The sequence below is a fragment of the Antechinus flavipes genome, chromosome 3, assembly GCF_016432865.1.
Source record: "Antechinus flavipes isolate AdamAnt ecotype Samford, QLD, Australia chromosome 3, AdamAnt_v2, whole genome shotgun sequence".
Classification (NCBI taxonomy): domain Eukaryota; kingdom Metazoa; phylum Chordata; class Mammalia; order Dasyuromorphia; family Dasyuridae; genus Antechinus; species Antechinus flavipes.
In genome coordinates this window covers 635,292,071-635,309,876 of record NC_067400.1, presented here as the reverse complement: position 1 = coordinate 635,309,876, position 17,806 = coordinate 635,292,071, and the positions used below count along the sequence as shown (strand labels likewise).

The following is a 17,806-nucleotide window of genomic DNA, read 5'->3' as shown; positions in this document are numbered from 1 at the left end:
CAGAATGGTTGGATTCGTTCACAGCTCCACCAACAATGCATCAGTGCCCCAGTTTTCCCGCATCCCCTCCAACATTCATCATTATTTTTTCCTGTCATCTTAGCCAATCTGACAGGTGTGTAGTGATATCTCAGAGTTGTCTTAATTTGCATTTCTCTGATCAATAGTGATTTGGAACACTCTTTCATGTGAGTGGTAATAGTTTCAATTTCTTCATCTGAAAATTGTCTGTTCATATCCTTTGACCATTTATCAATTGGAGAATGGCTTGATTTTTTATAAATTTGAGTCAGTTCTCTATATATTTTGGAAATGAGGCCTTTATCAGAACCTTTAATTGTAAAGATGTTTTCCCAGTTTGTTGCTTCCCTACTAATCTTGTTTGCCTTCGTTCTGTTTGTACAAAGGCTTTTTAATTTGATATAATCAAAATTTTCTATTTTGTGATCGGTAATGGTCTCTAGTTCATCTTTGGTCACAAATTTCTTTCTCCTCCACAAGTCTGAGAGATAAACTATCCTATGTTCCTCTAATTTATTTATAATCTCGTTCTTTATGCCTAGGTCATGGACCCATTTTGATCTTATCTTGGTATGTGGTGTTAAGTGTGGGTCCTTGCCTAATTTCTGCCATACTAATTTCCAGTTATCCCAGCAGTTTTTATCAAATAATGAAATCTTATCCCAAAATTTAGAATCTTTGGGTTTGTCAAACACTAGATTGCTATAGTTGACTATTCTGTCTTGTGAACCTAACCTTTTCCACTGATCAACTAATCTATTTCTAAGCCAATACCAAATAAACCCATCTAGTCTTAATTTACTTTATATCCCTGGATTATTTTTGGTGCCTTATTGGCAAAGGGCTAACCTTATTAATAAAATGATCATGTTTGGAGTTGGTACCTCAGTTTGTTTTTGTCAATCACAGTATTTTATTGTGATGATTACAGATGTTAGTTTCAAATTTTTAATAGATTCCATTTGCCATTATGAAAAGTCTGTTTATTCTTAGTGGGCTTTTTTTTTTTTTTTTTTTACATATTCTGTCAAAAGCTTTTTCTACATCATTTAATATTTACTGGTTGCTATTAATATTATAGTTTATATTGTTCTATTTATAGTTTTGCTAATATTAAACCAACTAGCATTCCTGATATAAATCTGACCTAGCTGTAGTAATTGATCAGTATATTACTGTAGCCTCTTTGCTAATATTTTATTCAATATTTTTGCCTCAATATCCTTTGTAGATATTAATCTTTAAATTTCATTTTTTCTTTTCTTTCTTTTGTGCTTTAAATTATCAGGGCCACTGTTGTTTCATAGGTTTTTGCTAGGATGCTTTCCCCCTCCTTTTAAATAATTTACATAGTATTGGAGTGATTTGTTCTTTCAATGTTTGATAGAATTCACTTGAAAATCACTTGTAAACCCTTCTCCCCACCTTTGGGGGTTCCTTTATGGTTCAATTTTTTTTTTTTTTTTTTTGGAGATTGTACTTATGCTAGGTGTTTTATTTTTGTAAGCATTCATCTCTCTCGTGAGTTTTGCTGGCATATAATTGAGCACAACAGATTTTTTTTCATTTTATTTTTAATATCCCTTTTTAAATTCCAAATTCTTTTCTCCTCTCTGACCCATCTTCCACCCATTTAGAAAGCAAGCAATATGATACCTATTTTCCATGTGAAGTTAAACAAAACATTTCCATATTAGTCATGTTATTTAAAAGAAAAAGAGAGTTAATCAGTTCTCTCTCTGGAAATGGATAGCATTTTTCAAAGAGGTAGACTATCCTGTGTTCTTCCGATTTGTTTATAGTATCACTCTTCATGTCTAAATCACAAACCCATTTCGACTTTATCTTGGTATAGTTTGACAATAATGTGTTAGGTGTAGGTCAGTGCCTAGTTTCTGCCATACTAGTTGTAGAGAGCCAAGTTACTCTAAGATTATTCTTGCCTCCTGGACCTCAACTAGTTTCCAATTTCCCCAGCAGTTTTTGTCAAACAGTGAGTTCTTATCCCAAAAGCTGGGGTCTTTGGGTTTGTCAAACACTAGATTGCTATAGTCATTGACTATATTGAACTGTGATCCTAACTTGTTCCACTAGTCAACTACTCTTGTTTCTTAGCCAGTACCAAATGGTTTCGATGACTGCTGCTTTATAATATAGTTTTAGGTTTGGTACTGCTAAGCCACCATCCTTTGTATTTTTTTTCATTAATATAGATAGCATTTTTTGTCATGAGATCTTTGGAATTTTCTTGGATGATTGTCTTGATCAGAATAGCCAAGTCTTCCACAGTTGATCAGCACATAGTGTTGCTCTTACTGTGTACAATATTCCCTTGGTTCTATTCACTTCACATAAATAAAATTTTTCTGAAATCATCCTGCTTGTCATTTCTTGTAGAGAACTCCCAGGAAGCTAGAGACTTCGGTAACTGGGATGTTCCCTTCCTCCCAAGATTAATCAAGAGTGCATTTAAGCTTGAAATGAGAAAACATAAGGAACCAGCACAATTACTGGGGCATTGTAAACTTTACACAAGATTTGAGTCTTCAGAAACTCAAAGTGTGTTTCAGAGAATTAGATAGAAAACAGGAACCAAGGTTAGTCAGTGAACAATGCTTTTCATACCATATAGTTTTAAGATATGTAAGTAGCATTTCTCTTAATAACTGTTGAATTATCAGCAATCCCGTCTCCTGATTTTCAGCCGCCATCAGCCCATTTGTGTTGTGCTGGTCACAATTTCTTACATCACAAGCATATATCAATTTGTTCAGTCATTCTCTAATTTATGAGCATCCCTTCAATGTCCAATTATGGCAAAAGGGTTTTTAAATCATTTTCCTTCAACTGTTATTTTTTTCATATCATTTTTCATTGTTCCTTTTGGCAATTTGACTCTCTCCTTAAATATCAACTTAGCTAATGGCTTGTCTGTTTTATTCACTTTTAAAACTTTAGTCAATTGGGTTTGACTTCTGGCTGACACCCTGCCCATAAGCGTCCCATCGACAATTTTCTTGTGGGGCAGCTGGGTGGGCGAGACGTGCAGGGAATGCGGAGACCCAAACCTGTTCCCAGGCCATGGCCCTTCTGACCACTCTTCTTGCTGCGTTTCTGGCTGGGCCTTCTTCCCTTCTGCTTCCTCCCTAAAGCCCTGCCCAACTACCTCCACAGTTTGAGGGTTCTCTGGGATCCAGGAGTACAGCTTTCTGGGGGATGGCTTTTATTCTCCTCCCTAACTTCAGATTCTGCAAGACCATTAAGAGTGTGTAAAGAGCCCCCATGGACCCTGCTGCTTCCCTACCTCACTGGTCCCCGCACTCTGACCTGACCCCGAGGGTATCAGCCATCCTCACCTGCTTCCACTGCCTGTCCCCACCAAACAGACACCTCATGGCTCTCATCACCTTGTGATATACTGGGCAAGGTACCGCACTTAGCCCTCCCAAGTCTGTTATACTTCGAGGAGAGCACCAGAGCCTGGGGTCACGAAGATCTGAGCTCAGATCCTCCCAGCTCTACAACACACTAAAGCTTCACCCGCCTCAGTTTCCTACACTATAAAATAGGTATTATAATAACACCTGCCTATCCAGCGTCATCGTGAGGATCAGATGTTCATAAAGCACTTAGTATAGTGCTGAGCTCATGGGAGGTGTTTAGTAAGTGTTTATTCCTTTCCCTGGAAAATGAAGGGGCCAGAGCCACACGCAGCAGGCCAGAGGCAGGAGAGAGGCGGACAGAAGACAATGTTTGCAAACAGAAGTCCTCCTTCCAAGGAGGGCTCACATCTGCCGGTGCTGGCCCTGAGGGAACGGTCATCGGCTCAAATCTTGGGGACCGTGATCACTCTGTGGGGCAAAGAACTGGACTTCTGTGGTGCGACCAGGAGTGCAGTGCCCATGGATAACAAGAAACAGGGCTGTGAAGGGGACAGCCCAGGGAAATAAGGGGACGAGGATCCTGGGGACATTTTGCCAAAGGCTGAACCTTCCAAGGCATAAGGCATGAAGGTCGTGCCAAATTCAGGGCACCGGCTATTTGCTGTTTTTGACATTTCCCTCTTTTGGCAAAAAGGAAGGGGTCTGAAAGAACGCCCACCCTGATGGACCATAAAGATGAGGCAGGAATAGACCACAGGGGATTAGCAGGAAAGTGCATCCCAAGTGTGCGACCCGCTGGAAGAAAGAAGGGGCCTAGAATGTCAGAGTGAGAAAATGCCAAGACACCAGGGGAGAAAGAAACCCCCTCCCCACATAAAACTAAGCCAGCAGACTCAGCCCTTGTCCAGAACCTCAGGGCGCTGCCTCGTCTGGGTGTCTCCACTCAGGAACAGGGGCTCCCTTTGGACGATCCAGGTTTACACAATGCAGTCGATTTTCTTACAGTTGCCACGCTTGCGTAATCACATTAAAGCGAGCACATATATTACATTAAAGGTACATTATAGGGCTCACAAGAACATTTGGACATTAATATCTGGTTCCATCTGGGAGAGGCAGGAGCTGACAACCAAATGCTCTCTTAGGCTCCGGGGGGCCGGGGAGGACAGACAGGAGGGAAAGTTGTAGAAAGGGTGGCTGTGTCTCGTTGGGGTCAGGTCTCCAGATGTTGTGTACAGGCCTCTGGTGTTTCTCCCCGACCCCTTCTGAAACCGCACTGGCTGCTGACTGTGGCCTAACACTGAGAAGAGCCCTCAATCACAGCAAGCGGAGAAGTTCTGTATGTGGCCCTAAGCTCACTTCCAGGGATGTCCACACCGATAATGAGGCTGGCTCAGGGTTTAGGAGGCTGTGAAGGACAGTGTGGGAAAGGAGAGGTATTCGGCTGTACAATATGCTTCATTCACAGCACAACTCTAAAGGGGCCTGTTTCTCTAGTTCCAAATCTAGATATTATCAAGTTGGTTTTCTAAATTGGAAACCTCAGAAAATTTCAGTCCATGCATCATTTGTTGTTTCTATCCTAACCTAAATCCTGTACTTGATAAATATATGATAGAATTCACTTTTAAATCTCTATGATTCCAATGCTTTTTCCTAGGAAGCTCATTTTTGGCCTGCTCTGCCTTTTAAAATTATCAGATATTTTAAAAATGGTAAAAAAGTTTTCACTTTCTGTACCCATAGAATTAATATGTAAAATTCAATTAATGCTTAATTGATAAAAATCTTAGAGCTTATTACCAAATATTTGAATTTCCATATTTTGGAAGAAAATCATATATAATCTCTGTATATAGTTCTATATAGTTTTCTATAGAAAAGTCTAATCCTTTTTGCTTTTTTCAAAATTTACTATTGCATTTAATTTAAAAACTTACATCTTTTCCTTATTATCTTGTCTAATCATTTCCCTCTTTAGAGGATATCATCCCTCTTTGATAATATGACCACAAATTAAAGTTTTAAGATGCTCACATTTGCATCCTATAATAATTCAGAAATGTTCCAGTATCAATCTATTACTTTTTTTTTTCCAATCTATTACTTAATAGCTTTAGTGTTGGACTTACAAAACGTTTTGATTAGAGAATTGTGCTAAGGCAATTCCAATAGACTTGTGATGAAGTACCATCTGTATCCAGAACTATGGAGACTGTAGATCATTTTGTTGTTGTTTTGTTTCTTTCCTTTTTGATCTGATTTTTCTTCTGCAGCATGATGAATATGTTTAGAAGAATTGCACACATTGCTTGCTATTTGGGGGAAGGGGAGGAGAGAAGAGAGGGAGAAAATTTTAAAACTCAAAGTTTTGCAAGGGAAAATTCTGAAAACTGTCTTTGTATGTATTTGGAAAAATAAAATACCATTAAAAATCAAAAATTAAGAATTTTGCTTTAAAAGGCAATGGAGGGACATAGTTATAAGGGGGGAGGGGAGGAAAAACCTTACTTACTTCTGTTTGATTCCAGACCCGAGTCATATCTGACAGCCAATCATGTAGTCACAGATAGTTAAAGACAAAGCTTAAAATTAACCAGCTCTGGGATCTTCCCTTTCAGCAAGGACAAAGGAGAAGCAGTCAGGAGGATCCCAGTACTGTCCCAGCAAGCTTTTCCAGACACAGATCTTAGCAATTCTCAGGTTACTGCATGCAATGCTTTTTTCTGCTTTTGGCTTTATTATAACTATGCTGGTAATCAAAGCTCAAAACAATAATAAATTATAGTGCCAGGAACTTTTACCTTAAAATTCTATTAACCATAACTTCAAGTTTGAATATCTTTTCTGAAGTTTGCCTAACAGTTAACATTTCATTAATTCTTATAAGGTAGAACTACCCATATTCTGGGACTTCAGACATAGGCAAATATCTGTTTGATTCCTTATTAATATGTTGAAGCTACATCTTTAAACCACTATGTAGCTTTTATAATAGCCAAGATTAACAAGTCTGTTAGTATTATTTGTCCATAATATACCTCATTAAATATTTAATATTTCAAATTTCCATTTTTATTACATTCTTCTACAATATAAATTTAAAAATACAATTGAGAAAGTCTAATAACAAACTTTATATGACATCAAATGCATCTTCAAATTGGCACACATAAAGATCACTGATCTTATTAACCTTTGACATTTCAAAACCACTTTAAAGTTATCAGGTATGGAACAGTTACCTTCAATTAGGGAAATAATGATGATGATGTAGTGCTTACACATGCCCACTGCTGTATTCCATAGGCCAGATGCCTTCTATTATTTTGATCCCACAATAGCCATTTTTTTTCTCTTTATAAATCAGTAAACTAGGGCAAGCGGATAAAACAGCTTGCCATAAACTACACAGCTAATATATTTCTGCAACTGGAACAGAGAAGGCTGCCTAGGTGCTGGGTGCTGATGTTGGCGTTCCCATTCCTGGGGTGATGTGTTCTGCTGTGCTGGGGCTGCTGCCCCCCCCCCCCATACCACTAGCTGGGGCAATTCTCCAGCACCTTATTTTGTTTAGGCATTTGGGGTTAAGTGACTTGCCCAGGGTCACACAGCTAGGACGCGGTGTATCCCATTTGGTCCTCCTGACTTCAGGGCTGAAGTCCTTGTCCCTGGGCCCCGCCCCCCCCCACCCTAGCTTGGACCCAGCCCGCCCCTCCGCCGGTGGGTTCTTTAGGAGAGGCCTGCTTTGGGGGGCACACGGGAGGCATGGTAGAAAGTGCCAAGCCGGGCACTCTGGGGCACCCAGGGCTCTGGCTGATTCCCACTGGCTCTATCCACTGCCCCAACTGGCTGCCCCTCGCTTTTTCTTAAGCTGAGCTAAGAGGTTATAATGGTCTGGTTAGCAATCCCCACAGTGACTCCCCACCCATGACACAGGAAAGGGGAGTGATTCTCCAAGCTTTCAACATCTACCTGAGGCTTTAGTTAAAGGGGACCATTTATGCCAAAATGGGATAAAACCTGAAAAGTCAAGGAAGGATTAACAAGAGGCTCGATTCTGGGCTTTCCTCCAGTGCCCTCAAACAATGGAGCTATTAATCTTATCAAACATCTTTAAAACTAAGAAAAAAATAAGATTAATGCCAAAATTCTGCAGAGTGGTTCCTCAAAACTTCTAAGCTGTTTCAGAAGGGAGTGAGCTTCAGGAATCACTGCCTGCAGTTTCCAAACGACTAATTGCCCTTAGGTAGGAAATTCCAAACGAAATTGCATTCGAGTTCACCGGGACGTGGTCCGGCCCACCCCAGCGCCGGCTCCCAGACCCCCTGAGAGTTGCCTCCTCCAGGCAAGCCTCCCACCCCTCCAGTTGGACCCCCTCCCCTACAGCCGGGCTGCGCCAACCGCAGAGTGCGGGGCTGGCCTCCGCTCCCGGTTCCCTTCGCTGCCCAGTTCCGGGCCTCGGATGGCCACGGCCCGCGGATAACCCGCAAACACCAGGCGAGTAGACTAGGCTGGGGCGTGGGCAGAAACTTCGAAGCCACACGCGCAAGACGGGTTATTTCGGCTGCAGGGGGTGGAGGAGGGTAAGGTAGAAAACAAGGGTAGTGACGTCATTCGGGCTTCTTTCCCCTGCCTCCTCCCCAGCTCTTCGCACCGAATCGTCGCCAGTACGGCAAACTAGAAAGCGCGAACAGGTTTGGGCGCATGCGCTCCGTAAAGCCGCATGACAACTGACGCTGGGCTTTCTGGGACAAGTAGTCTACAGGATCGTCCAAGGAGGCGACTGCTCTCCGCCTACATATCTCAGAAGTCTGAGGGCGGCGGGGGAAGGTCCGCGTCTGGTCTTCACCCAGGGGGATGGCGCTTTTGTTCCCTGTAGCCCCCCCTACTTATTATAGGGGTGCCCAAATTCGCAGAGAGACGCCATTTTCCAATGGAGTGATGTAACACACTAGAGCGGCAATTCTGCCTCGCGCCGGCGTCTCCACGGCAACCCCCCGCCCTCGCCTTCAGTTGGGAGGGTCACCATAGCGAAATGGAGAAATGAGGGGTCGCGGTTGCATGTGCGCATGCGCTGCCGAGCCCAGAGGCCCGCTCTGGAGTCCGCAGGTGAGGGCGGGGAAGCGCCGAGCACGGCCAGGTTTGGGCGTCCGGCCGTCGCGGTCCGGCTAGTTACTGGGCCGAGGTGGTGGAGGAGGGAGCCCGAGACCCGTCGAAGGTCGGGGTTCTGAGAGCCGCTCGGAGTCTCCTCCGAGGGAATGGAAAAGGGGGATGGAGAGAGGCGGGGCGGAGGGGACCGCCCGCTGCGCGCGCATCCACCCGAAGGGCCGAGGTGGAGCATCCGCGGGAAAGGGGGGGGGCTGCAGTGCGCGCACCACTAGGGAGGGGGGAGGGGCGGAGGCGGGTCCCCTTCAGCCTGGGCTCCTCTGCGCCTTAGGGGAGGCACTCAGGCTGAGGTGGGAGGCCAGGTAAAGGTACGGAACTGATGAGAGGAGGCTGCCGAGGCCTTGAGTACCGCCCAGAGAGAAGATGGAGGCAGCCCCTGGGCCTTGTCCCAGGGCCCCGCCCCCCCACCTCTACCCTAGCTTGGACCCAGCCCGCCCCTCCGCCGGTGGGTTCTTTGGGAGAGGCCTGCTTTGGGGGGCACACGGGAGGCATGGTAGAAAGTGCCAAGCCGGGCACTCTGGGGCACCCAGGGCTCTGGCCGATTCCCAGCAGGCCCCCCACGTGGGAGAGGAGGAGCCGCTCGGGCGGGACTGTGGCCGGGATTGGCCAAGCCCTCCGCGGTCCGAAGCTCCGGACCCAACCCCGCAGACGCTCTGCTTAAGGAAGGGTTCTGGAGGCGGAATGGGCGTTAGCTGGCTGGAGCTGCGGCTCGGGGTCTCCTTGGCAGATCGCGGGGACCGGTCTCGGCCTGGGCGGGGGCCAGTGCCTGAGGGGTAGCCTTGACTCGGATAGGAATGGGACAGGCCTGGAGAGTCTGGGGGGAGGCGGCCTTGGAAGACCACAGGGTCCTGTGTCCAGAGGAGTCTCTGGGAGTCGGGGTGAAAGGAGATGGAGAAGAGGAGTCAGGCCGGCAGGCCGGTCAGGAAGGTCATGGGGTCTGGCCTCCGCTCCCAGACTGGCCCTGAAGCAGGCAGGGAGGGGGACGGAAGGGTCCCCCCGCTTCCCAGTGCAGACTGGCTGCGCTCCTTACACTGCGTCACCCCAGGCGCCTCATCTCCAGCTTCACGGTTCTGCTTCTGGAAGCCGGAGGGGCCTTTAATTTCAGCTCTGAATGTGGGACTTTAGAACGGGGTCCCCCACGGAGGGATGAGACTCCGAGGAGAAGGGTTAGGAGACCCCACACACACACTCAAGAAAGGGCACATAGTCAGAATGGATGAGCAAAGAGTCATATGGAGTGAAATCTAGCACTGGCTTTTTTTTTATTAAAGTTTTTTATTTTCAAAATATATACATGGATGATTTCATCATTCATCCTACAAAACCTTGTGTTCTAATTTTTTTCCTTCCCTCCCCCCACACCCCCTTCCCTAGAGGGCAATTGATCCAGTATAGGTTAAACATGTACATACATCCACAAGTATCCTGCTGCACATGAAAAAAAAGATCAAAAAGGGAAAAAAATGAGAAAAAACGAGAGGCAAACAAACAACAAGAGCGAGAATGCTGTGTTGTGGCCCACACTCAGTGCCCTCAGTCTGTCTCTGGTGCTGATGGCTCTCTGCCACAAGACCATTGGATCTGGCCCGAATCGCCTCATTGTGGCCTCGTCCCTCGGAACTGATCCTCGGATCTGGCTGTGGCCATAGCTGACCTTGGAATTCTTCAGGTTCTGATTCAGGAACTATTTGCAGTAACCTCTTTTTGAACAGCTCAGCGGTCAGGGACTAGTTAGACTCTTGATTCCAGGGCGCCCGTCATCCTGACGTTGAGTTACATCTCAGCCCTTGTGTGTCTCCTCCAGGACCAGCAGCTAGCAGGATTAGTAAGAGTTGATTAGGCATCGTACCGGGGATTGAAAGAAAGGTGGGGCTTGCAGCCAAGTCTCGGAGTGGGGCCCACTTGCAAACTGTTATGTGCAAAGCGGTTACTGACAGGAGAGAAGAGAGGAAAGGCGGGGAGCTGAGAGGCAGCGAGCAGAAAGGCGAGAGATGCAGCCGTGTCCCTGGGATGGGGACTCCTCAGCCTTGGGGTGCCCGTGGGCAATCAGGACGGGGAGAATGGACGGCACTTCCAGTTCCTTTCGTGCCAGTAACCTTGCTGTCTTTTTCACAGAGAAGGTGAAGGCGGCGAGGCCCCGGAATCAGTGAGAAGAGGAAGGAGTGGAGGCTCTCCGGGCCAACGGAATGGAGAAAGGACCTGGCCCCAAGGTGCCAGGGAAGAGACTGCTCAGGGGCCCCAAGAGAGACCGGAAATCGATCACCCTGCACGTCAAGCTGGAAGTGCTGAGGCGCTTTGAGGAGGGGGAAAAGCTCACGCAGATCGCCAAGACCCTGGGGCTGGCCACCTCCACAGTGGCTTCTATCCGGGTCAACCGAGAGAAGATCAGAGCCAATTCCCAGGCCGCCACGCCCCTCAGCGCCACCCAGCTGACCCGGTGCCGGGGCGTGGTGATGGGCAACATGGAGAGGCTGCTGAGCCTGTGGATCGAGGACCAGAAGCAGCGGCAGCTGCCCATCAACACCATGCTCATCCAGGAGAAAGCCAAGAGCCTGTTTGAGGCCCTGAAGCAGGAGCACGGGGAGAGCGCCCAGGCGGAGACCTTCGGAGCCAGCAACGGCTGGTTTGCCCGGTTCAAGGCTCGGCACAACGTGCTCCTGACCGACGAGCCCGCCGTGGCCGACACGGAAGCGGCGCGCAGGTACCCGGACACGCTGAGAAAGATCATCGCCGACGGCGGGTACACCCCGCAGCAGGTTTTCAACATCGACGAGACGGGGCTCTTTTGGAAGCGCTTGCCCGAAAGGACGTTCATGTCTCTGGAAGACCGAGCCGGGCCGGGCTTCAAGGCCTCCAAGGACCACCTGACCCTGCTCCTCGGAGGCAACGCCGCCGGGGACTGCAAGCTGAAGCCGCTGCTGGTGTACCCCTCGGAGAACCCGCGGGCCCTGAAGGGCTGCTCCAAGCCCAGCCTGCCCGTGATCTGGAGGTCCAACCGCAATGACTGGGTGACCATGAGCATCTTCCAGGAGTGGTTCACCAATTTCTTCTGTCCCGCCGTGGAGAGGCACTGTGCCGAGAACCAGCTGCCCCACAAGGCCCTGCTGATCCTGGACAGCGCCCCGTGCCATCCGGCCCACCTGGACGACCTCTCCGCCAACATCAGGGTGGAGTTTCTGCCCAAAAACACGTCGGCCTTGATCCAGCCCATGAACCAAGGGGTGATCGCCACCTTCAAGGCCTTTTACCTGAAGAGGACGCTCTGCCAGCTGCTCCAGGAGACCGACGGGGACGAGAAGCCCAGCATCCGGGAGTTCTGGCGCAGCTACAACATCATGACGGCCGTGGACAACATCGCCGAGTCCTGGCAGGAGCTCAAGCCGGCGACCATGAACGCCGTGTGGAGGAAGATCTGGCCCGAGTGCGTGCACGCCTCCTCCGAGGCCGAGGCCCAGATCCAGCAGAGCGTGGTCGCACTTGGCGGCCACGGTGCCTTCGGGGCGGCGGCGGAAGATGATGTGGTCCGCCTGCTCCGGTCTCACGAAGGAGACCCGTCGGGGGGGCGCCGAGAGGAGGAGCCGCTGGGCGCCCCCTCCCCAGGAACCCCCCCGGAGCTGACCACCAAGCATTTGGCAGAAGCCCTCTCCCACTTCGACCGGGGACTGCAGATCCTCGCCGAGAATGACCCCAATCGCGAGCGGAGCCTGAAGGTGCGTCGCGGGGTGAATGGCGCAATCAGCTGCTATCGGGAGCTGTACAGGGAGAAAAAACGGGGCGCGAAGTAGAGGACTCTGCGAGTGCCTTCTCTCCCTTGGGGATGGGCCAGACCTTCGGATGGCCCGTCTCCATCCTCAGGGGCCTCCTGGGGCCGGAGGTCCTGCCCGGCGTGCCCACGGAGAGCCTGGAGCCTCTGCCATGCACGGAAGGAGAGAGCCGGCATACAAAGCAGGTAAATCATCAGGAGGAGCCTCGGAAAGCGGCCCTCGAGGCCGGCTGTTAGCTGCGGAGACCAGTGCGCGGTAGGAAGCTGGGGGGCCTCGGGGGAGGGGGCGGGCCACAATCCCCTGCACGGCTCCGGACTTGGCTGTTAAGAAAATAAACCCATGTTTGGTTGACAAATCTGGCTCCTGAGATCGGCCTGGCCAGCTGGCTGCCACGTAGCACGGCGGAGAAAAGCCGCAGGGGATCTGAGGGCCCCCCGAGCAAGCAGCAGGCGAGGCCGCGGCGCAGGCCCTGGGGCGGCCTCTGGGCACACGGGGGCCCGGTCTGATGGGAGGGAGAGCCGAGGGGGCGAATCATGGCGGCCGCCGCCAGGAGGAGGGTCGGCAAGGTCGGAGGAAAATGTGGGAGAGGGGAAGGGAAGGCTTTGGGGAGGAGCTGGCGCCTGAGCTCAGGAAAGGATGGCAGACAAAGGGTTGGGTTCCCAAGACGGGGTCCCACCGTGAGCAAGGGCTGTGGTCCAGCAGAGGGGGGGGGGGACAGTCCCTGCACTCTGCACCACTGACCGGCCTGAGATGGGGCCCTGAGGGCGAGGAGAGCCAGTGGGAGCCGAAGGACTCCTTCCCTGTGAGGGCGGACTGCGGTGGCCGGGTCCGAGATGATTCTCCTTGTCTCCACAGGGAGGGAAGAGTCAGGGAGCCAGGAGGGGAGGCCGCCGCTTGTGAGGTCCCTGCAGCCTGAAGGTCCCTGAGGCCCTCTGACTTATCTTTGGTTCCTCCATACCATAGTTTTCCTGTGTCTGGGGCCAATGAAAAGAGATAGGGACGAAGGGTAAAAAGCCATCAGCTTGGTACTGACCAAGAAACAGGGTGAGGGAGCCCAGTCGACGGGCAGGAGAGCACGTGCGAACGGCCATTCCCTCTGTGATGGAGGATGGAGGGAGGGCAAGAAGCCCCTGCCCCCCAGAGCCCATCTCCCTCTCAGTCCCGAGTCCCCTTCGATCTTCATCGCTCCGGCCCCGACGTCTCCCAGGCTCCCTCCTTGGCTCCTCTTCCTCCTCCTCCTCCTCTACTGCTTATTTCAGTGCCGTTGCTGCTCTGCCTCCGCAATGGGGCTCTCGCCTGGAGTAGCCCCTTAATTGGAGGATGGATGGGGAAAGGGAGATGGTGGGAGAAATACAGCCCAAGTCCCATGACAGAGCCCTGACCAGGTTGACCTCTTGCCCCTCAGAATCTCTAACTTGTTGCTCAGTTGTCACCCTTGGGTCTGACTCTGTTGACCCCATTTGGGATTTCTTGGCAGAGATCCTGGAATGTCCAGCTCATTTTAAAAATGAGGAAATTGAGGCAGAGGGGCTTAAGTGACAGCTAGAAGGGCTTTGAACTCAGGAACAGAAGCCTCTGGCCCTGTGGCCCCGCCGCGCTGCCCAGAAATCCATGATTCTTCTAGGTTAAAATACAGACAGTCTCTGTTTCGGGGGTTGAAGCGCTGAGACAAAACCCAGGAGAGTGTGAGTCTCTGCCTCCCCAGTGCCCAGACAGCACACGCAGAATTAAGTAGCATCTCATTCCAGTTTTTTTCAATGAATTGTTTTTAGATAGCGAAATTAAGCCTTCTCTCCTTCCTGTCCCCTCCCTCGGAAATGAGAGTAAGAAAATAAAAGCCCTGTGTGTACACACACAAGAAAGTCTGAGTCTGTCCTCTGAGCTCCGTAGTCGTCTGCAATCTTAGGGGTCACTGAGCTGATTACCGTGAGTTCCTAAATTTTCCAAAGCCATTTTGCCTTCAGTGCTCTCCCGGATACGCTCACATCCCTTGGTCTCTATCCCTACATGTCTTACCAGGTCTTCCTGAAACCCACTGAGTATTCCTTCCAGTATAATGGTGTCCTGTCACATTTCCCTACCACAACGTTTCTCACCAGTCCCCTCCATCTCCAGTTCTTTGCCCCTACTGTCTCCATATTTGTTACATCATTAGGACTTAGCTTGGGACTGAGCCCTTCCTTAAATTGCCCTCTCATCTCCCCGCCTTCCTTCCTTTTGTTCTTTTTAGATCATCAAGACATAACTCCTCAGAAGCCATTTATCTAATTGGATTCTCTAACCCTGAGGATAATTGAGTTCTGAGGGCTCACGTGGATCTCCTCTCCATTTTAGATAGAAAGCTTCTGATTGCACAATCATTTCTCTTGATTCCTGTGTTTGTGCTTCACAGTTTCTATACATCTCTATTCTTTTCTTCTGTCATTCTTGGACCCGTTTTTTCCCCCAGTAGAATCAGACTCAGCTTTTCTATGAATTATTCTTCGTTTGTAAATCAACATTATACGTCTCCTGGATTATTGGATCCAAATTTTTTACTCTTTATAGTGATGGCTGATAAATTACATGTAGTCCTAAGTATGGCTCCTTGACGTTTGAATGCTTTCTTTCTGGCTTCTTGCAGTTTTTTTTTCCTTGACTTAGAAACTGGATTTTGGCTGCAATGTGCTTTGGAGTTTTCATTTTGGAATTTCTTCCAGGAGATGATAGGTAGATTCTATTTCCATTTTGCCTTCTGTTTCCAAGAGATCTGGACAATTTTCTTTTATGATTTCTTGAAATATGATGTCTAGCTTGTTTTTTTGGGTCATGACTTTCAGGTAATCTAATAAATCTTAGATTTTTCCCCTCCTGAATATGTTTTCCATGTCAGTCATTTCTGCTATAACAAAACTTACATTTTTTTCCGGTTTTTTCATCTTTGATCTTTTTGATAGTTCTTCCCATCTCATCTCTTATTGTTAGTTTTTAGTTGACTCATTGTAACTTTCAGGGAATTTGATGCTTGGGCAAGATTTTGTCCTTTTTGTGCCAAACCATTAATTCCCTTTCTAGTTATTTTTTTTTATTAGCTCTCATTTTTTTTTTCAATTTTTTCCTTTCCTTTAGAACTCTCATTTCATTTATAAAAAATTTTAAAATTCATTTTTAAAAGCCTTGATTTTTCTCTTCCAGTAATTCTAGTTGAACTTGTGCCTAAGCTGTGTTTTTCTTTGAATCTTTGCTATAGATGTTTTGGAGCTCCTCCTTTTGGGTTTGTGTCTTGATCATCCCAGTCACCATAATAGCTCTTTATGGTGGGATTCTTGGAGCTTTGTTTCTGACTTTGGACTTTGTTTAGGGCCAAGCTCCATGCACTTCTGGTTGACTTATATGGTCTTGTTGCTGCTTGGGCTTGTTTGTCCTTTGTTTTTAAAGAGGATCAATATGAACAGACATTTTTCAGATGAAGAAATTGAAACCATTTCTAATCATATGAAAAGGTGCTCTAAATCACTATTGGTCAGAGAAATGCAAATTTAAGACAACTCTGAGATACGCCTGTCAGACTGGCTCAGATGACAGGAAAAGATACTGATGAATGTTGGAGGGGATGTGGGGAAACTGGGGATGCATTGTTGGTGGAACTGTGCATGGATCCAACTATTCTGGAGAGCAGTTTGGAGCTATGCTCAAAAAGTTATCAAGCTGTGCATACTCTTTGATCTAGCAGAGTTTCTACTGGGCTTTTATCCCAAAGAGATCTTAAAGGAGGGAAAGGGACCTGTATGTGCCAAAATGTTTGTGGCAGCCCTCTTTGTAGTGGATGCTCATCAGCTGGCGAATGGCTGAATAAATTATGGTATATGAATGTTATGGAATATTATTGTTCTGTTAGAAAGGGCCAGCAGGATGATTTCAGAGAGGCCTGGAGAGACTTAGATGAACTGATGCTGAGTGAAATGAGCAGGACCAGGAGATCACTATACATGGCAACAAGGTTATATGATGATCAATTCTGATGGCCGTGGTTCTTCAACAGTGAGACAATTCATACCAGTTCCACTTGTTCAGTGATGAAGAGAGCCATCTACACCCAGAAAAGAAGCCTGTGGGAACTGAGTGTGGAACACAACATAGCATTTTCACTCTTTCTGTTGTTGTTTGCTTGCATTTTGCTTTCTCATTTTTTTCCTTTTTTGTCTGATTTTTCTTGTGCAGTGAGATAATTGTATATGTTTACATATATTGGATTTAACCTATAATTTTTTTAACATGTTTAACATATATTGGATTACTTGCCAGCTAGAAGAGGGAGTAGGGGGTAAGGAAGAAAATTTGGAACATAAGGTTTTGCAAGGGTGAATGTTGAAAATTATCCTTACATATGTTTTGAAAAAAAAAGCTTTAATTTTAAAAAATTAATAAAATAAATTAAAAAGAGACCACCGGCATCATGGAGTGATTTGAGTTTGAATCGTATTTAAGTGAGGCCGAGTTGCAAAAAGTTGTCAGCCTCGCTTTCTTTTCCTAAGTCATCAGATTCTGGTGGCAAAGAACAGGGGGAACCCGCTGGCAGCGGCCCAGGACGCAGTGAGGACCTTGATACCCTCAGCGTCCGAACGAGCGCTGAGCCCTCTGAAGCGCTGCTTCGTGGCCATTGGCACACGTGGCTCTCCTCTGCCTGCGCTCCTGGGGAGAAGTCTCCCATGCTTGGGGCGAGTGTCTGCCTGGGCGCTAAGAGGCTGGTTTGGGTCACTTGCTTGGGATGATTTCCTCGAGCATGGCTGCTGAGCGTGCCGGAGTTTCTTGGAGCCACAGCTGGAAATTGGGCGAATCAGGTGGAAACCAAGGTGGAGGAACTGGCCTGAAAGGGGCTTGGCAAGGCCTCACACTGGAGGCGCTGGTCCGCTGAACCCCTCGGGGCAGCTCGTTCTGGAGAAGCCGCTTTTGGTCTGACCAGCACACTTGTGGGCTTGTGCCTATGTGGAGCCCCAGGACATTGCTGCTGGACTCAGCCTGTTCAACCCAACTGGGAAGTTCTGCTGGGATGGTTCTGAGTTCTGGTTCTGAGGGATAGAACTGCAGACTCCCCTTTGATTTGAGATTCCTACGGGCTTCAGACTGGACTGGAAGCTGGAACTGAGGCTCCTGCTCTGCTTCTGGAATTAGCTTCTGCACCAGTGCCTTGCTCAGGACTCAACCTAGACTAGGATTGCTTCTTAGCCCAGCACCCCGGTTGTAGGTAGAGGTCCCTGGAGTGTGAGTGACCGCTTCCTTAACCCTGCTCCTGCACCAGTTTAGCCCTTCCCTCGTGGGTCTGGGACTTTCCCAGCTGTCCTTGGGCAGAACCCATCCTTGGTTCATCTTGATGCAGACAGACTGAGCTGAAGAAACGAACTCACTGGGTTTTTTTGCGCCTGGATTGCTCTGTCAGTGTTTTCTAGATCTCTGTCGAGGTGTGGAAAGCTCCTCACTTCTGGCTCTCTT

The 17,806-nt window shown here is 48.2% G+C and overlaps 1 protein-coding gene across 2 annotated transcripts; it reads left to right on the top strand.

Annotated features, from left to right (window-relative positions):
• The first annotated feature begins 7,792 nt into the window (after positions 1-7,792).
• On the top strand, positions 7,793-16,770 carry LOC127556898 (tigger transposable element-derived protein 1-like). Of its 2 annotated transcripts, none has more exons than XM_051990407.1 (2): positions 7,793-8,516; positions 10,689-16,770. In XM_051990407.1, exon 2 carries the CDS (start codon positions 10,760-10,762, stop codon positions 12,356-12,358), a length of 1,599 nt encoding a protein of 532 aa, XP_051846367.1. In that variant the 5' UTR covers positions 7,793-8,516; positions 10,689-10,759; the 3' UTR covers positions 12,359-16,770. The 2 variants fall into 2 exon arrangements, with proteins under 2 accessions (XP_051846367.1, XP_051846368.1); XM_051990408.1 differs by lacking the exon at positions 7,793-8,516 and adding an exon at positions 8,750-9,018.
• The last annotated feature ends 1,036 nt before the right edge of the window (positions 16,771-17,806 follow it).

What these genes read in the sequence shown, in the direction of transcription:
- LOC127556898 (XM_051990407.1), top strand. Translation starts at nt 10,760, where the DNA reads ATGGAGAAAGGACCTGGCCCCAAGGTGCCAGGGAAGAGACTGCTCAGG.